The sequence below is a fragment of the Neofelis nebulosa genome, chromosome 10 (assembly GCF_028018385.1).
Source record: "Neofelis nebulosa isolate mNeoNeb1 chromosome 10, mNeoNeb1.pri, whole genome shotgun sequence".
In the NCBI taxonomy this organism is placed as follows: domain Eukaryota; kingdom Metazoa; phylum Chordata; class Mammalia; order Carnivora; family Felidae; genus Neofelis; species Neofelis nebulosa.
This window is the reverse complement of record NC_080791.1, coordinates 81,485,377-81,499,513: the sequence shown is the minus strand read 5'-3', so window position 1 is coordinate 81,499,513 and position 14,137 is coordinate 81,485,377. Positions and strand designations below refer to the sequence as shown.

Genomic DNA, 14,137 nt, shown 5'->3' with positions numbered 1-14,137 from the left:
CATTTTTATTCCCATGCATAACATACTGCTTGGCACATAAAATATCTCAGTGACTATTGAAGACAGAAAGACGAAAGAAAGAAAGAAAGAAAGAAAGAAAGAAAGAAAGAAAGAAAGAAAGAAAGAAAAGGGAGAGAAAGAAAGAAGAAAATAAGAAAGAAAAGAGGAAGGTAGGAAAAGAAAGAAATGGAAGGAAAGAGAGAAAGAAAGAAAGATTGCATCAGTGGAGAGGTTGTAAAGAATTGGAAGACTTGTAGCCTTCCTTTTCAATAACTCACATCCATTGTCTCCATTGCAGGGAGGATTAAAAGCAGTGGTGTGGACAGATGCATTTCAGATGGTTGTCATGATTGTGGGATTCTTAACGGTTCTCATTCAAGGATCAGCTCATGCTGGTGGCTTACACAATGTAATAGAGCATTCAACAAATGGATCTCGACTAAATATATTTGAGTATGTCCAATACTACTTTTCCATGTTTTATAAAATTTAGCTGCATGACCTCAACAACTAAAATAATATCTGGCATTAAAAGAGCATCTTTGTTCACTCACTTCTCTGTGCCTCACAGCTTTGATGTGGACCCTCTCAGGCGGCACACTTTTTGGACAATCTCGGTGGGAGGAACTTTTACATGGCTCGGGATCTATGGTGTTAATCAGTCGACCATACAGCGATGCATTTCTTGCAAAACAGAAAAACATGCAAAACTGTAAGTTATAGATAAATGTTTCTGTTTTCTTTTCCCTTACTGGGTAGTTATTATATGCTTGTGCACGTGCACGTGTGTGTGTGTGTGTGTGTGTGTGTGTGACAGAGAAATGGAAAGATTTATTTAACCATTTCAACAATTTTTTGAGGCAGGCATTACTATTCCCATCTCAGCAGGGAAGTGAGTTTGAGCTTGTGTCTGCCTGCCTTTGCTCTCCATCATTTGTTACCTCCATTTATTGAGAAATTACTGGGTTAAATCAGGTGCCATGACTGACAATGCAGAGGTAGATAGCATAGATTTTCTACTTACAGTTTCTGTGATGAGGTGGCCCCTATCACTTATTTGATTCAGCTTGTGGTCTCTTGAGCACTATTTTTCTTTTAAATATCCTTAAGTTTTCCAAGGACAGGTTTAAAAAAAGGAAAGCCAAGGTAATGAGGTAAGACATAATAGGGCTTCCACCAATTCAACTCTTGCTGAGCTAGCAGTCACCAGTCTTGCTGGGCGTGCTTACCCTGAAGGACTCCAACAGGGGCACAACTTATGAAGCCTTTTCCAAACCCTTCAAGGCATCCTGCTCTGGAACAGGGATTGAAGGAAGTGATGTATTATTCTGCAGAACTGGAAGCAATAGGCTAGAATTACATCTAAACCGGACATTTTATCCTCATTGTTGCTGTCCAAATACCAGCATCCCTAGATTTGTCAGGATGACCTCCATGTTTCTTAGAGTGAGAAACAGCCACTGTGAATATTTCCACAACTGATTTTAAAATACTTGCAGTGCAGTTTTTTTCTTTAGACTGAATACAAGATAACATTGCTGAGACATGGTTCACCATTTTGAACTTGAATTCCAAAAGAGCACATATTACTTCTATATTTCACACATTCTCAGAAGGAAGAATTGAAAGCATTACCTAGTATTCCATTAATTCACTGATACCATATTCATATCCTATTACAATAAATAATATTAACAAATCCTCCACACAAGATCATCACTTTATCAAATAGCTGCATTACTTAAAATGTAAGATCAAGTGTGACCTTGATCTCACAATTCATTTAAAATTAAAATTCATGGGGCGCCTGGGTGGCTCAGTCGGCTAAGTGACCGACTTCGGCTCAGGTTATGATCTCACGGTTCGTGGGTTTGAACCCCATATCGGGCTCTGTGCTGAACGCTTGCTTGGAGCCTGGAACCTACTTCAGATTCTGTGTCTCCTCTCTCCCCCTCCTCTGTTTGTGCTCTGTGTCACTCTGTCTCTCAAAGAGGAATAAATGTAAAAAAAATTTTTTTTAATTAAAATTCGTTTAGGGACCCTTGCCTGGCTTGGTAGGTAGAGGATCTTGAGGTCGTGAGTTCATGTTGGGCATAAAAACTACTTAAAAAATAAATAAAATTAAAATTCATTTAAAATTCTGTTTTAAAATGGAGTTGACTGGGGACGCCTGGGTGGTTCAGTTAGTTGAGCTTTCACCTCTTGATTTCAGTGCAGGTCAGGAACCCAGGGTCATGGGTCAAGCCATGTGTCAGGCTCTGTGCTGAGCATGGAGCCTGCTTGGGATTTGCTCTCTCTACCTGCCCCTCTCCCCTGCTTGTACACCCTTTCTGTATATAATAAAAAAATAAAATAAATAAAATGGAGTTGACTGTATCTCTACAGGGAAGGATCTTATGGTGAAATAAATAATAATTCTCTGTTACATCCAGATTTTTTTAATTTTATGTTTGTGTTACATTATTTTTTCTTGTGAACACGCTAATTTCTCCCTATTACTACGATAGTACCTGAAAATAAGGAAATGTATCTTTTTCGTAAGTTTTTTCCCACAAGGTCAAGAATAATATTTTGTGCTTATTAAATATTTATCGCTTATTTGAAAAGTTATGCTTCAAGAAGTCCATGCTTACATGTGTGTATGTATAAACGCATACCTGGAAACACATATTTATGTAGAAATACACATATTTGTGTGTGTCTGTATACAAAGGAGGATATGTGTATATGTGTAGGCACAGACATATACATGTACACACACACTCCCAAGTATGTGTTTGTATTTGCATATCTTTAAGCCTCATTTAGTGAGTTGAAATCAAACAAAGTCAATACAATTACATTTATAATAGTTGCCTGGCGTCTGGAATTTGTTGCATGAATATTTAATGGGTATGAAAACTGTCAGAAAAAGAGAGATACGCATGGAGAAAAAATGTACATGATTTCTTAAGCATTTAGGATTGCAACTCCTGGTTCCACCCATCCCCACTTCTGTGGAAGGACCAGAGCTATGATGGAATTTTTTAAAGTTTATTTATTTATTTTGAGAGAGAAAGAGTAGAGGAGGAGCAGAGAGAGAGGAAGAGAGAGAATTCCAAACAGGCTCCCTGATGCTGGGCTCGATCTCACGAACCTTGAGATCATGGCCTGAGCCGAAATCAAGTCAGATGTTCATCTGACTGAGCCACCCAGCCACCCTGCTATGATATGAATTTTGTGAGAATAAAGAAAGGTGAAAAAATAAAAATTCTCTTTAGAAAATACTTCCCTGAGAGATTCCAAATTGACTAAGTTCATACAGTTCAGGAATGAAAAGTCTGTCCAAATGGTCAGGACAGTTGAAGTGCATGCAGCTGGAAGGAAGGCTGCAGTGAGGATGTGGTGAGGCCTCTTGTTTGTCACACAATGGAAGGCTCGAGGTTCACCACGGAGTCAGCTGGAGGCCACGCAGAGCCAGCTGCCCATCGGCTCTCACCTAGGAGGCCCTGCAGACTGTTGATTAAATGATCTGCTTCTGTACAATTATCTGAGAGCCTGGAGCCGTTAAAACATTCCATCAGAGTTTAAGAAAAGCTCTTCTAGTTGGGAAAATACATCCTGAAACATTTGTAGGTGAAAATAGATCCAGAATGTTCATACTGAATGTGTCCATGGGTTAAAACCAGGCATTTGTTTATGATATAATTTCATGGCCAGGAATGCTGATTACTCACTAAGGATGATTTGATTGATCTTAAACCCAATCGATTTTCCTGGCGCCTAGAAATAGTATCACCCACCGTGTCATTTTAGATGTGCTCCTTGGAAACTGACTTCCCCTCCTCTAAACTCCACTTTATCTTTCAAGACTACTGATCTTAAATAGTGCTATGAGGGTAGTAGGGGCTGATGCAGCTTCTCAGGTTCCTTCCCATCTCCATCCCATCTCCTGACTAAGATAAGCACACACGCACACACACATGCACACACACACACACACACACACACACACACACGAGTCACTTTTGTTCTATTCCTACTGCCTTAGTTTGTTTTCCTCATACCTTTATCACATCTAAAAGCATCTTATTCATTTCTTTCATTTCGGTGATCATCACCTGTCTCTAATCCCAGAATGTAATCTCCATGGGGGTGGGTTCTGTGTTGTTCACTGCTATGCCCCAGTATCTAGAACAACCTCGTACATGGAGATGCCTGATAAATATGTTTTGAATGAATCAGTGGAGCCGCTTAAGTTACAAGTAGGAGAATTAGCTTTTAAGGAATCACAGTCCGTTTCTAATAAAAAACAAATTCACAACACAGGGCTTTAATATTTAATACAGTCTCACCATTGGTTTCTCATTTCCCACAGTTGACTGGTGAAGCTTTAAAATTGTTTTGGATAATGTGTGAATGTTCTCTATATGGCTATATAGCCTACATTTATTTTAACAAAGTGTAACTCATTCAATCCTTATACTAGTCCTATGATAGAAATAAAGCAGATGTGTTAACACTCGTTTTACAGATGATTTAACCGCCTCAAGGTGTTATATAACTTGTCTAAGGTCAGATGGCTATTAAGGATAAAGTTTTCTGACTCTGGGATCAATGTTATTTTTTAAAAATAAATGATGTAAAGAGTACAATTGTATTGTACTCAATTTCTACCATTAATTAATTAATTCTTTCAATTATTCACTACCCCAAATAAAAATAATTTCATGTATCCTATGTGCCAGCACTATTCTATAGTACTGTGTTTGTTTGGATGGGAGAAAACAATAATAAGCAAATAAATATATTATATACTTTCAGATTATCATAAATGCTGTAAAGATGTAAAATAGTATAAGGAATGGAAACAGATAAGACAGCTGAAAGTGACTGTTTCAAATAAAGAAGGTCAGAGAGGCCTCTCTCGAGGTAGCCTAAATAAAGGCTTGAATCCAGTTGTCTGGAAGGAAGGAAAGTAAGAATATAAAAGTGCAGTTAATAGGGATTGGCCACCTCATGTGTCACTTCTATTCCCAAACAGCGGTCTTTAACTCAACCCCTCTAAACACAAGCAAACAAACTTGTAACTCAACACCAAGCATTGTTAGAGTACTCTCAAGGAAGTAACTTCTGGGATAAGTCCCTTTTCTAATGTAAATAGTATAAAATAGAAACTTCCAAACAAGATAATTATTTAACCATATTTGTTTCATAAATGAGTAGTTTGACTTAAGCGTTTTATGAAAGCTAGGTATACCTATACATTATGGGTGTTAAGAGGCTTTGAAATTAGTGTGTGTCCTTATATTTATTTTTTTAATTACAAAAGTTTTTTAATGTTTATTTTTGAGACAGACAGACACAGAATGCGAGTGGGTAAGGGGCAGAGAGAGAGGGAGACACGGAATCAGAAGCAAGCTCCAGGATTAAGCCATCAGCACAGAGCCCGATGCGGGGCTCGAACTCAACAAACCATCAGATCATGACCTAAGCCAAAGTCAGAGGCTCAGCCGACTGAGCCACCCAGGCACCCCTCCTTATATTTAAATGTGGATGTATCTGATTCCCTTTGAACAATGACTGGATCCAAGAAATTTCCCACTGTTGCTCTCCTGGCCCTTTGAAACTCTCTCCAGAATGAGATTGTTTATATAAGTCCAGTCCACTTTCAAATCTTCCTTGAGATAAAGAAAATTAGTAATAATTTGACTTTCAGAAATCAATAATGGCTACAATATAGCCATAGCATATTGTCAAGGCACTCAAACTGGAATCAAGCATACTTGTGTGTTGTACAATATAAAGAAACGCTCCCCAGAATATGGGGAAAATGACCTAGCCTTTGTATACTTTCTATTCTCTCTAAAAAGAAAAAAAATCAACTTTAAATTTCATTCAGATAGTGAATGAATATAGTGAATATTTCCAAAATGTGTCTTCTTCTACATTTATCTCATTATCCTCCTAGAAGTAAAGATGTTAAAATGTAAGTTTACTTTTTGACAATTTTATGAATTGAGTGGGGTGAAAGTCACTGGCAGTTACATAATATGAGTGATTGGTATATGAAATTTCATCCAAGATCTTATACCACACATTGAGACTATGCAGAAAAACTTATTTCAAGAGAAAAGCCATCAAAAGTCCTCATTCAATTTTTGTAATCATTCTAAAAATGTAACATTCCCAAACAAAAAAAAATTGCAAAAGTGTAAAATGTAATGGTTCTTGAAAGCTGTGGAATTTTATTTTACAGCAAAAAGCCACCAAAATTTTCACCTTGAATTTTTGGTGATGTCTTCATCATCCTGTAATATGGCATAGAGGCTACTGATAGATCTATGTGTTCTTCTCTAGAGCCTTGTATTTTAACTTGTTGGGTCTCTGGATCATTCTGGTATGTGCTGTCTTCTCTGGCTTAATCATGTACTCCCACTTCAAAGACTGTGACCCTTGGACTTCTGGCATTATCTCAGCACCAGACCAGGTATGTGTTCCCTTGGGTCCAGAGGGAATGGCTGAAATCAGTGTGCTTCTGGCCATCAATGAGTAATATGGGTTCTTTCTCTTTTTCCACCTGGATCTCAAGGCACTTCCTAAGCCCCAGAGAGTTGATTTCTTTCCTTTCCTATTGGGTGATATACACACCAGGTTCTAATAGTGGGGAGTGACATGTAAAAAGGTATCTCACCTTGTCCTTGAAGACAAGGCCAGGGGCCAGGACAAGGCTGAGGAGCATGGAGGTTAGGCTTGAACCCATGGCTTTGGCTGTCCATGTGGCCTTTAAATTCTTTTTTTCTATATGTCTCAAGGTTCATTAAAGATGCTTTATTCTCAGATTGAACAATATGACCCTTGTTTCTATAATGCTTCTACGCAGGTGTTCTCACCATAGCTTGAACACCATCAACCCAATGTACTACATTAAATGTGCTTTCAAAAACTTTATTTGTATGGGGCACCTCAGTGGCTCAGTTAAACATCCAACTCTAGATTTTGGCTCAGGCCATGATCTTGCAGTAGTGAGATCAAGCCCCAAGTTGGGCTTGGGCTCTGTGTCGAGTCTGGAGTCTGCTTGGTATTCTCTCTCTCTCTCTCTCTCTCTCTCTCTCTCTCTCTCTCTCTGCCCCTCCCCTGCTCATTCTCTCTCTCTCTCTCTCTCTTCAAATAAATATATAAACATTAAAAAAACCCCTCCATTTATGGAGGATATGCTCAGGAGGAACGATCACCTCTCTCCCCTCTGTATTTTTCACTGTCCCCTCTGTCCTGCGGGGGGGGTGGTCCCCCTCTCACAAATCTGGCTACAGAGTGGAACCATAATACCTACATTCTCTGAAGACCTGTTTTAAGCATTTGTTGTTAGGGTTTAACTGCTAACATTAAGGGTAAACAGATAAGGGAATGGCATACATTACAAACATAAGAAAAACAAAACAAGTTCCTGAACTTTCTAAAGTTGATCCAACCCTTTTTCCTAGTATCCACTGCCCCTTCCCACCCTTCCTCCTTCCCTACAGCTGGAGCTGGACCTCAGGTCCCCTGAAATTGGATTGATTATAACCTCAACTGCAAGCATGTAACAACCTTAGTCTATGCAAACTCCTGTATTATTTTTATTTATTTTTTGTCTTTTTTTCCCACCTTCTTTTGCTAAAAATAGACATTCTCACATTTCAGACTCTGCTGATAAGACCACTAATTCTATCTTGTTTTACCTCCAAAGCTGATGCCGTACTTTGTCATGGAGATATTTTTCACAATGCCAGGACTGCCTGGACTCTTTGTGGCTTGTGCCTTCAGCGGAACTCTGAGGTTAGTATATTGACAACACCCTGCTCTGATGATGCTGATGATAATGACAGTGGTGATGGCAAGGGCATGAGATGACAAGGGTGATGGTGGTAGTAATCACCAATACTTACTGAGTACTTACTGTGTGTCAGCTGGCTTGCTGAATGCTTTACTTCACACAATGTATAGAACTTTACTCAGAAAACTTTATGAAGTAGCTTGGAGCATTAAAAATAAAAACTGACAATTATCTTACCAGCTAAAGATGTGCTTATTGGGGCTTATTGGGAAATAAAAGAGAATTATAATCCAGGACAAATAAGCAGTGGCAAAGCTTTATGCACGTCTGGGGAACAAAGGAGAGGTATGCTTTATTTTAAGGAGAAAAGGACTAAGTTGGGAAGGCTGTTATGAACTAAAAGACCATTTGAACTGGGAGTTCAAAGTGTGGCAGCTTTTCATTGGCTGAGTGGTTGCTGAGGGGAAAGCTTCTCTTCCTCAAGCTGGAATAGAGAGTAGTATCCAAGTGCAAGGTCAAGTCCCTGTCTTCCTCATGGATCTGCAATTGACCACAAGTGGTAGGGCATGAGATCTCCTGCTGAAACCTCCTGACCTCATTTTAGTGAAGTTTCCTGTTACTAATTTTCTCAGAAGGTTTGAAGCTAGAGAGTGAGTGATGCCATACAATTAAAGCCTCAGGCTTCTCTCAGGGCCAGGGACTGTGATAAAGCAAGAGTGGCGAAAGTGGGGGACCAGTAACAGGCATTTGCTTTGACACAGTTGAGAGATGATGGTAACTTGAAGGGTCGAGGTAACAGTGTTGAGATCAATGTAGTATCATTACCTTCCTTTATGCCAGACCTTTGACTCTATGAACTCAGCTGGTTGGAAAAGCATCACTTCCCTTCCTGGAGCTCAGTTGCAGATAATCATTGATAAGGTTTGTCAAAGGCCAATTTTAAGAGAGTAAAATGGTCAGAGTCAAAATTCAAACAATAGCAGAAGATCAAAGTCAAAGTTTTATATCTTATTCCTCAAATCCTTTGTCTCAACCCACAGAGTTAACCGCTGTTAATTTCTTGTCAATGAACCTGAAAATTTCTTTGCTTATGGGAACATATATACCTTTTAGTGAATGAAAAAAAGGATCATATTGTATATATGGTTTCATTTGAGGTAATATAATTTAGAAATCTTTCCACATCAGTAGATGTACCCTACTCTTTTTTAAAATCTGTGATTTATTTGACCAATCCTTTAATGTAAGACATATCTAACAAATCTGTCTTAGTCTGCTCAGACTGCTATAACAGAATATCATACACTAGGTGGTTTATAAAAAAAAAACCCACAATTTCTTACAGTTCCCAAGGCTAGGAAGTCTAAGATCAAGGCCCTGGGAGATTTTGTGTCTGGTAAGGGCTCAATTCATGGCTCATTTATGACCATTTTCTTGTTGTCCTTACACGGTAGAAGGGTTAAGGGAGCTCTCTTGGATCTCTTTTGTAAAGTCACTAAGTCCATTCATAAGAGCTCCACTGACATGACTTCATCGTTCCTAAAGGCTCTGGCTCCAAATACTATCACCTTGGGGGTTAGACTTCAGCATATGAGTTGTGAGGGAACACAAACACTTAATCCATAAGGTATTACAACGTATATCTTTGTGAAATTGTGCAAGGATATATGTAGGCTACATTCCAAGAAGCAGAATTACTGTGTCCAAATACTTAATAGTTTAAACTTCTCATGGACATTGCTAAATTCAGCTGCAAAAATTCTCAACAATTTATATTCTAAAAAGAAAATACTAGAGCATCTCTTTTCTCACACTACCACCAATATTGGGTGCTATCAAACTTTTCAACTTGCCAAACAAATAGGTGAAAAATGGTAACTAATTAGGATATGAATTTGGTTGACCATAAGTGGGATTGGCTACATTTCCCTACTTTCATTGGCCATTTGTATTTCTTTTTCTGTAACATGCCAGTTTATGTTCTTTGTTAGTTTTTTAAAGTTTTCCTCTTTATATACAAGAAAAATAGCCTCTTGGCATATATCTCATGTTTTTTTCATTTGTTGTTTGTATATTTGCTTTATTTCTGAGTATATGGAGATTCTAATTTATATTGACCAATTCTTTTCCATTATGGTTTCTGGATTAATATTATTCTCAGAAAGGCTTTTCCATTCTATCATTATAACTAACTATCCAGACACCATTCTAGTATATTTATAGTCTTATTAAATAACAAACCTTCAAATTATCTAGACTATATGTGTGGTATAAAAACTGAAGTGGAGCTCGACACTTATTTTCCTTCTAAGATAGTAGCCAGTTGTCCCATTACTTTTTGGTAAATAAGCTGTCTTTCCATCAGTGACTTTAAATGCTATTTTTATTATATCCTACATTCTTCTATATATTTGGGACTTTTTCTGGATTTTCTTTATAGTTCTTTGGTCTATTTATCTATAATGATGCAAACACTGATAATTTTAACCACTATGCTTTAAGATATGATTTAATGTCTGTTATTCACAATGTTTTTCTTTTTACAGAATTTCCCTTGATATGTAGATTTTTTCCCCTGATTATTTTCAGTTAATTCTTTGGGATTTGAATGTACAGAAATCATAATATTTGCAAATACTTTTGAGTTTTTCTTTTTTTAATAAGTTACACTTCTATGTTCACTCTCATATACTTGGGCATTGAGAACAATGGTAATAATTGAGATTAGCAGAAATTCTTATTTTTGTTATGACTTTAAAGGAAATGGCTCTTGGATTTTACCATTAAATGTGATATCACGTTTTAATTTGAGAGATATTATTAACGTTTAAGAATATTCATTTTAAGTTAATAAATTATAAAAAAGAACAAAATGCATATATTTATTCTTTTAGGAAATTTTTTTATCAGAGATATTAAATATTAGTAAATTATTGGCATTTTTGAAGTGGCTTTTTTTTTTTAACTTTTGGCATATTAATATGTTGACAGATCTCCAAAACAGCAACATCCTTGAATTTATATAATGACTTTAACTTGCTTTGGTGTGTAATTCTAATTTAGTGTACTACTGAATTGTTTTTACTAATATTATTTTTAGGATTTTTGCATCAAGAACACAAAGTGATATTATTCTGTGGTGTTGAGATTAAGATCTCAGGGAAACTTAGGACAGGAAAAATGAGCACTAGAGAGTCAAACACATGGAGGGGTGACACTGCAGCTTTTATTTTGCCCCTCTCTAAAGAGCTTTCCTTACTTATCTTTCCTTCTTACTCTAAGGCTGGGTCTCTCCAGAGTGGAAAACATATATTTGTCAAAAGGTAAATCCCCCATAAGAGAATGGTTGGCTCTTTCGGTCTCAAGACCAAAAATTCTAAGAAAGGGACACAGTTGGCAGTGGATGCTATGGAGAGATTACTTCTGCTAAAACCTTAAGGAGGATGTTGTTCCATATGAGGAATTAAATAAGCTTTCATGCTATTCTGCAAAGAAAACCCAAATTTCCAGGTCCCCTGTCATCAAAGTGAGTTTTACGGTCCTAAGAGTGAACTCTAGGTGGAAAATCAGAGGGAACATAAGATTCTTTATGTGGTTTTAGTCTTTGCCCATTTCCCATCTTATCCTTTGCTCCTCTCTCCCTTACAAATTGCATTCTACTCAATCTGGTGGCTTCAGGTTGTTGAATGCAACAAGTCTTCCATCTAGAGGTATTTAAATGTAATTTTCCCTTTGCTCTGGAACATCTTTTCCCCAATTTGCATGGGTCCTTTCAGTGCCTATCTTAATCATCATTTCCTAAGGAAAGAGTTCCCTAACTTCATATCACTTTAGGACTCTGCAAGGCATAGTTTCATAGCATGTTGGTATTTTCCTTCATACCAACTGGGACCAATTGTGTAATTGGTTATCGAATGTCTATTTCACCAAGTATAAGGTGTATGCTTTTCTGGTTCGCCACCATATGCCTAATATGTAGAATGGAGAGATGCATAAATGGATGCATAAATGGTATGAGTGAATGATTAATGAATGGCAAATTGTACTTATTCCTGGATTAAGACAGTCAGTATTTCCTGCCTCAAGTCCAACCAAACACACACACACACATACATACTCATGCACAACCTCTATTACCGCCTGCTAACTCATTTAATGTCTTGTTCAGGGGCATTAGTAGGCATTAGAAGAAGAAATCAGAGAGCACTAAGCACAGAAACAGTTTTGAAGAGCAAGTAGGCAGGCCACGTTGTTCCCCTGAAATCCCAGGATAAGGACATGTCTGCATCTGTTTTTTGTTTCTAGAGCCCTGTCTTGTCTATTTGCTATGAAAGAGGGGGCAGGCTGGTCAGCTTTATTTAGCCTGGACTGTGTTCTTGCTTTTCTCTCCCTGTAGCACTGTGGCTGCAAGCATCAATGCCTTAGCAACAGTGACCTTTGAGGATTTTGTCAAGAGTTGTTTTCCCCATCTCTCCGACAAGCTGAGCACGTGGATCAGTAAAGGCTTATGTAGGTACAGCCAGTGGATCTTCTACTCCATGTCATGAAATGTACATGTGGTGCATGTCAAAATCCTGCACATGCTATTCAGCACTCATTACAGGCACAAAGGCACACGGAGATGCATGAGGAATTTCACGTATGAATTCACACTTCCAAAGATACCAGGAGGGTAACGGGAGAGAATTACCAGCTAGCTTACCTTTCACCAACCTTATATTCGACACTCTTCTGTACTCCCCCTACACGCTAGATTTATCACTTCAACATCTCCTGATTATGCCTTGTATTGATCATATCCGTCCCTCTACATGGGAAGACATTCTGCTCACTGTAGCCAACCACATGGTCTAATAAAGTCAAATTCTTTCCTTTTCTTTCTTTTTTATTATTTATAATTGTCATTTACTTACTTACTTTAATTTTTTTAGTATAGTTGACACACAATATTGCATTAGTTTCAGGTGTACCACATGGTGATTTGACAAGTTTGTACATTATGCCAAATTCTTTTCTAAAGAATTTTTTATTACCAAACTCCTGGTAAACTCACTTCTAGGAATAGTTGCTCTTTGCTTAATCACACATTGCATATTATGTTTATGCTCACTGTAGCACTTACCATACTGAATTATAGTTTTGCAAAACATTTCTTCTTAGGTATAAACAAATTATATTATTATTCATGTATTATAGAAAATATAGGTAATTGGAGAAAATATATGCACTTTTTGAATAAAATTATAGCTACTTTTGCTCTTCGTTGTTTTTTCTAGGATACTGTGGTGAGCATTTTCTTGTGTCATGTATGCATTATTTGAAAACATGGTTTTTTAATGTTTTCTTAATAGTCTACAAAATGGCTTACTTTTTTATTCACTGAAGTTCTTGATATATATTATGAAAAATGTTTCCAGCATGGTCCAATTAATATTTATGTGTGGCAGCAGTGAGTAATGACATATTTTTCTATGCACTTGATATCAGTATTTTCAAAAACTGGCCAACTTCATGGGCAAAATAACATCACATTTTTGCTTTAGTTTATATTTTTTGATTTATAGTGAATTTGAACATTTGTCAGATCATAAATAACCATTTGTATTTCTGTGAAAAAATTATATATGCTTTCTGTTTGTTGATGAGATACTAGAAATTTTGTCTGTAAAATCTCTTCATGTATAAAGGAAATGTTACCTTTGTATATTGAAAAATGTCCTTCAGATTTTTTTAAATACATGTTTGATGTACAGAAATTATATTACATAGTTTTTAAAATATATGTAACATTTCTTTTACTATTTTATCCATTTCTTTATGCTTACAAATTTGTTCCCATTAAAAACATACTTAAATATTTCCTTATTTTTCTCTAGACTGTCAATAATTTTGTATTTCATATTAAATGTATTCAAATTATTTGATTTATGATGAGAATCTAAATTTTTTTTCTTATACAGCCAATTTTCTCAGCATCATTAATCTAATATTATTCACTGGTTGTTAATATTTCAGTGATGATAATATACAATATAAGACTCTTTCATCTATAAGGATTTGTTTAAGAATATCATATACTTATTTTCATTAAGTTATTTACCAGTTGTAGGACAATACCATCTTGTCTTATACTCTAGCTTTATAGTGTTTTACTTAAAATATCTGCTAGAGCAACTCCTGTCACTTTTCTTTTAGTTTAAAATTTAAAAATTTTTCAATTGTAACTTTCCTTTTTTTTCTACAAAAACAAACTTTAGGTAATACATGTTTATATATTCTTCATATTAACTTTAAAATACTTTATTGCACCATCATGGAGCTGCACCTCTATCCCAATGGGAT

The 14,137-nt window shown here is 36.6% G+C and overlaps 1 protein-coding gene across 1 annotated transcript in view; it reads left to right on the top strand.

The window, feature by feature from the left end:
* Positions 1–14,137, top strand: part of SLC5A12 (solute carrier family 5 member 12) — a 47,751-nt gene that overhangs the window by 16,735 nt on the left and 16,879 nt on the right. The window contains exons 5-9 of the mRNA XM_058688493.1: positions 299–453; positions 572–712; positions 6,340–6,469; positions 7,709–7,797; positions 12,192–12,304. Coding sequence (XP_058544476.1) covers positions 299–453; positions 572–712; positions 6,340–6,469; positions 7,709–7,797; positions 12,192–12,304 — 628 coding nt within the window. The remainder of the gene's footprint in view (positions 1–298; positions 454–571; positions 713–6,339; positions 6,470–7,708; positions 7,798–12,191; positions 12,305–14,137) is intronic.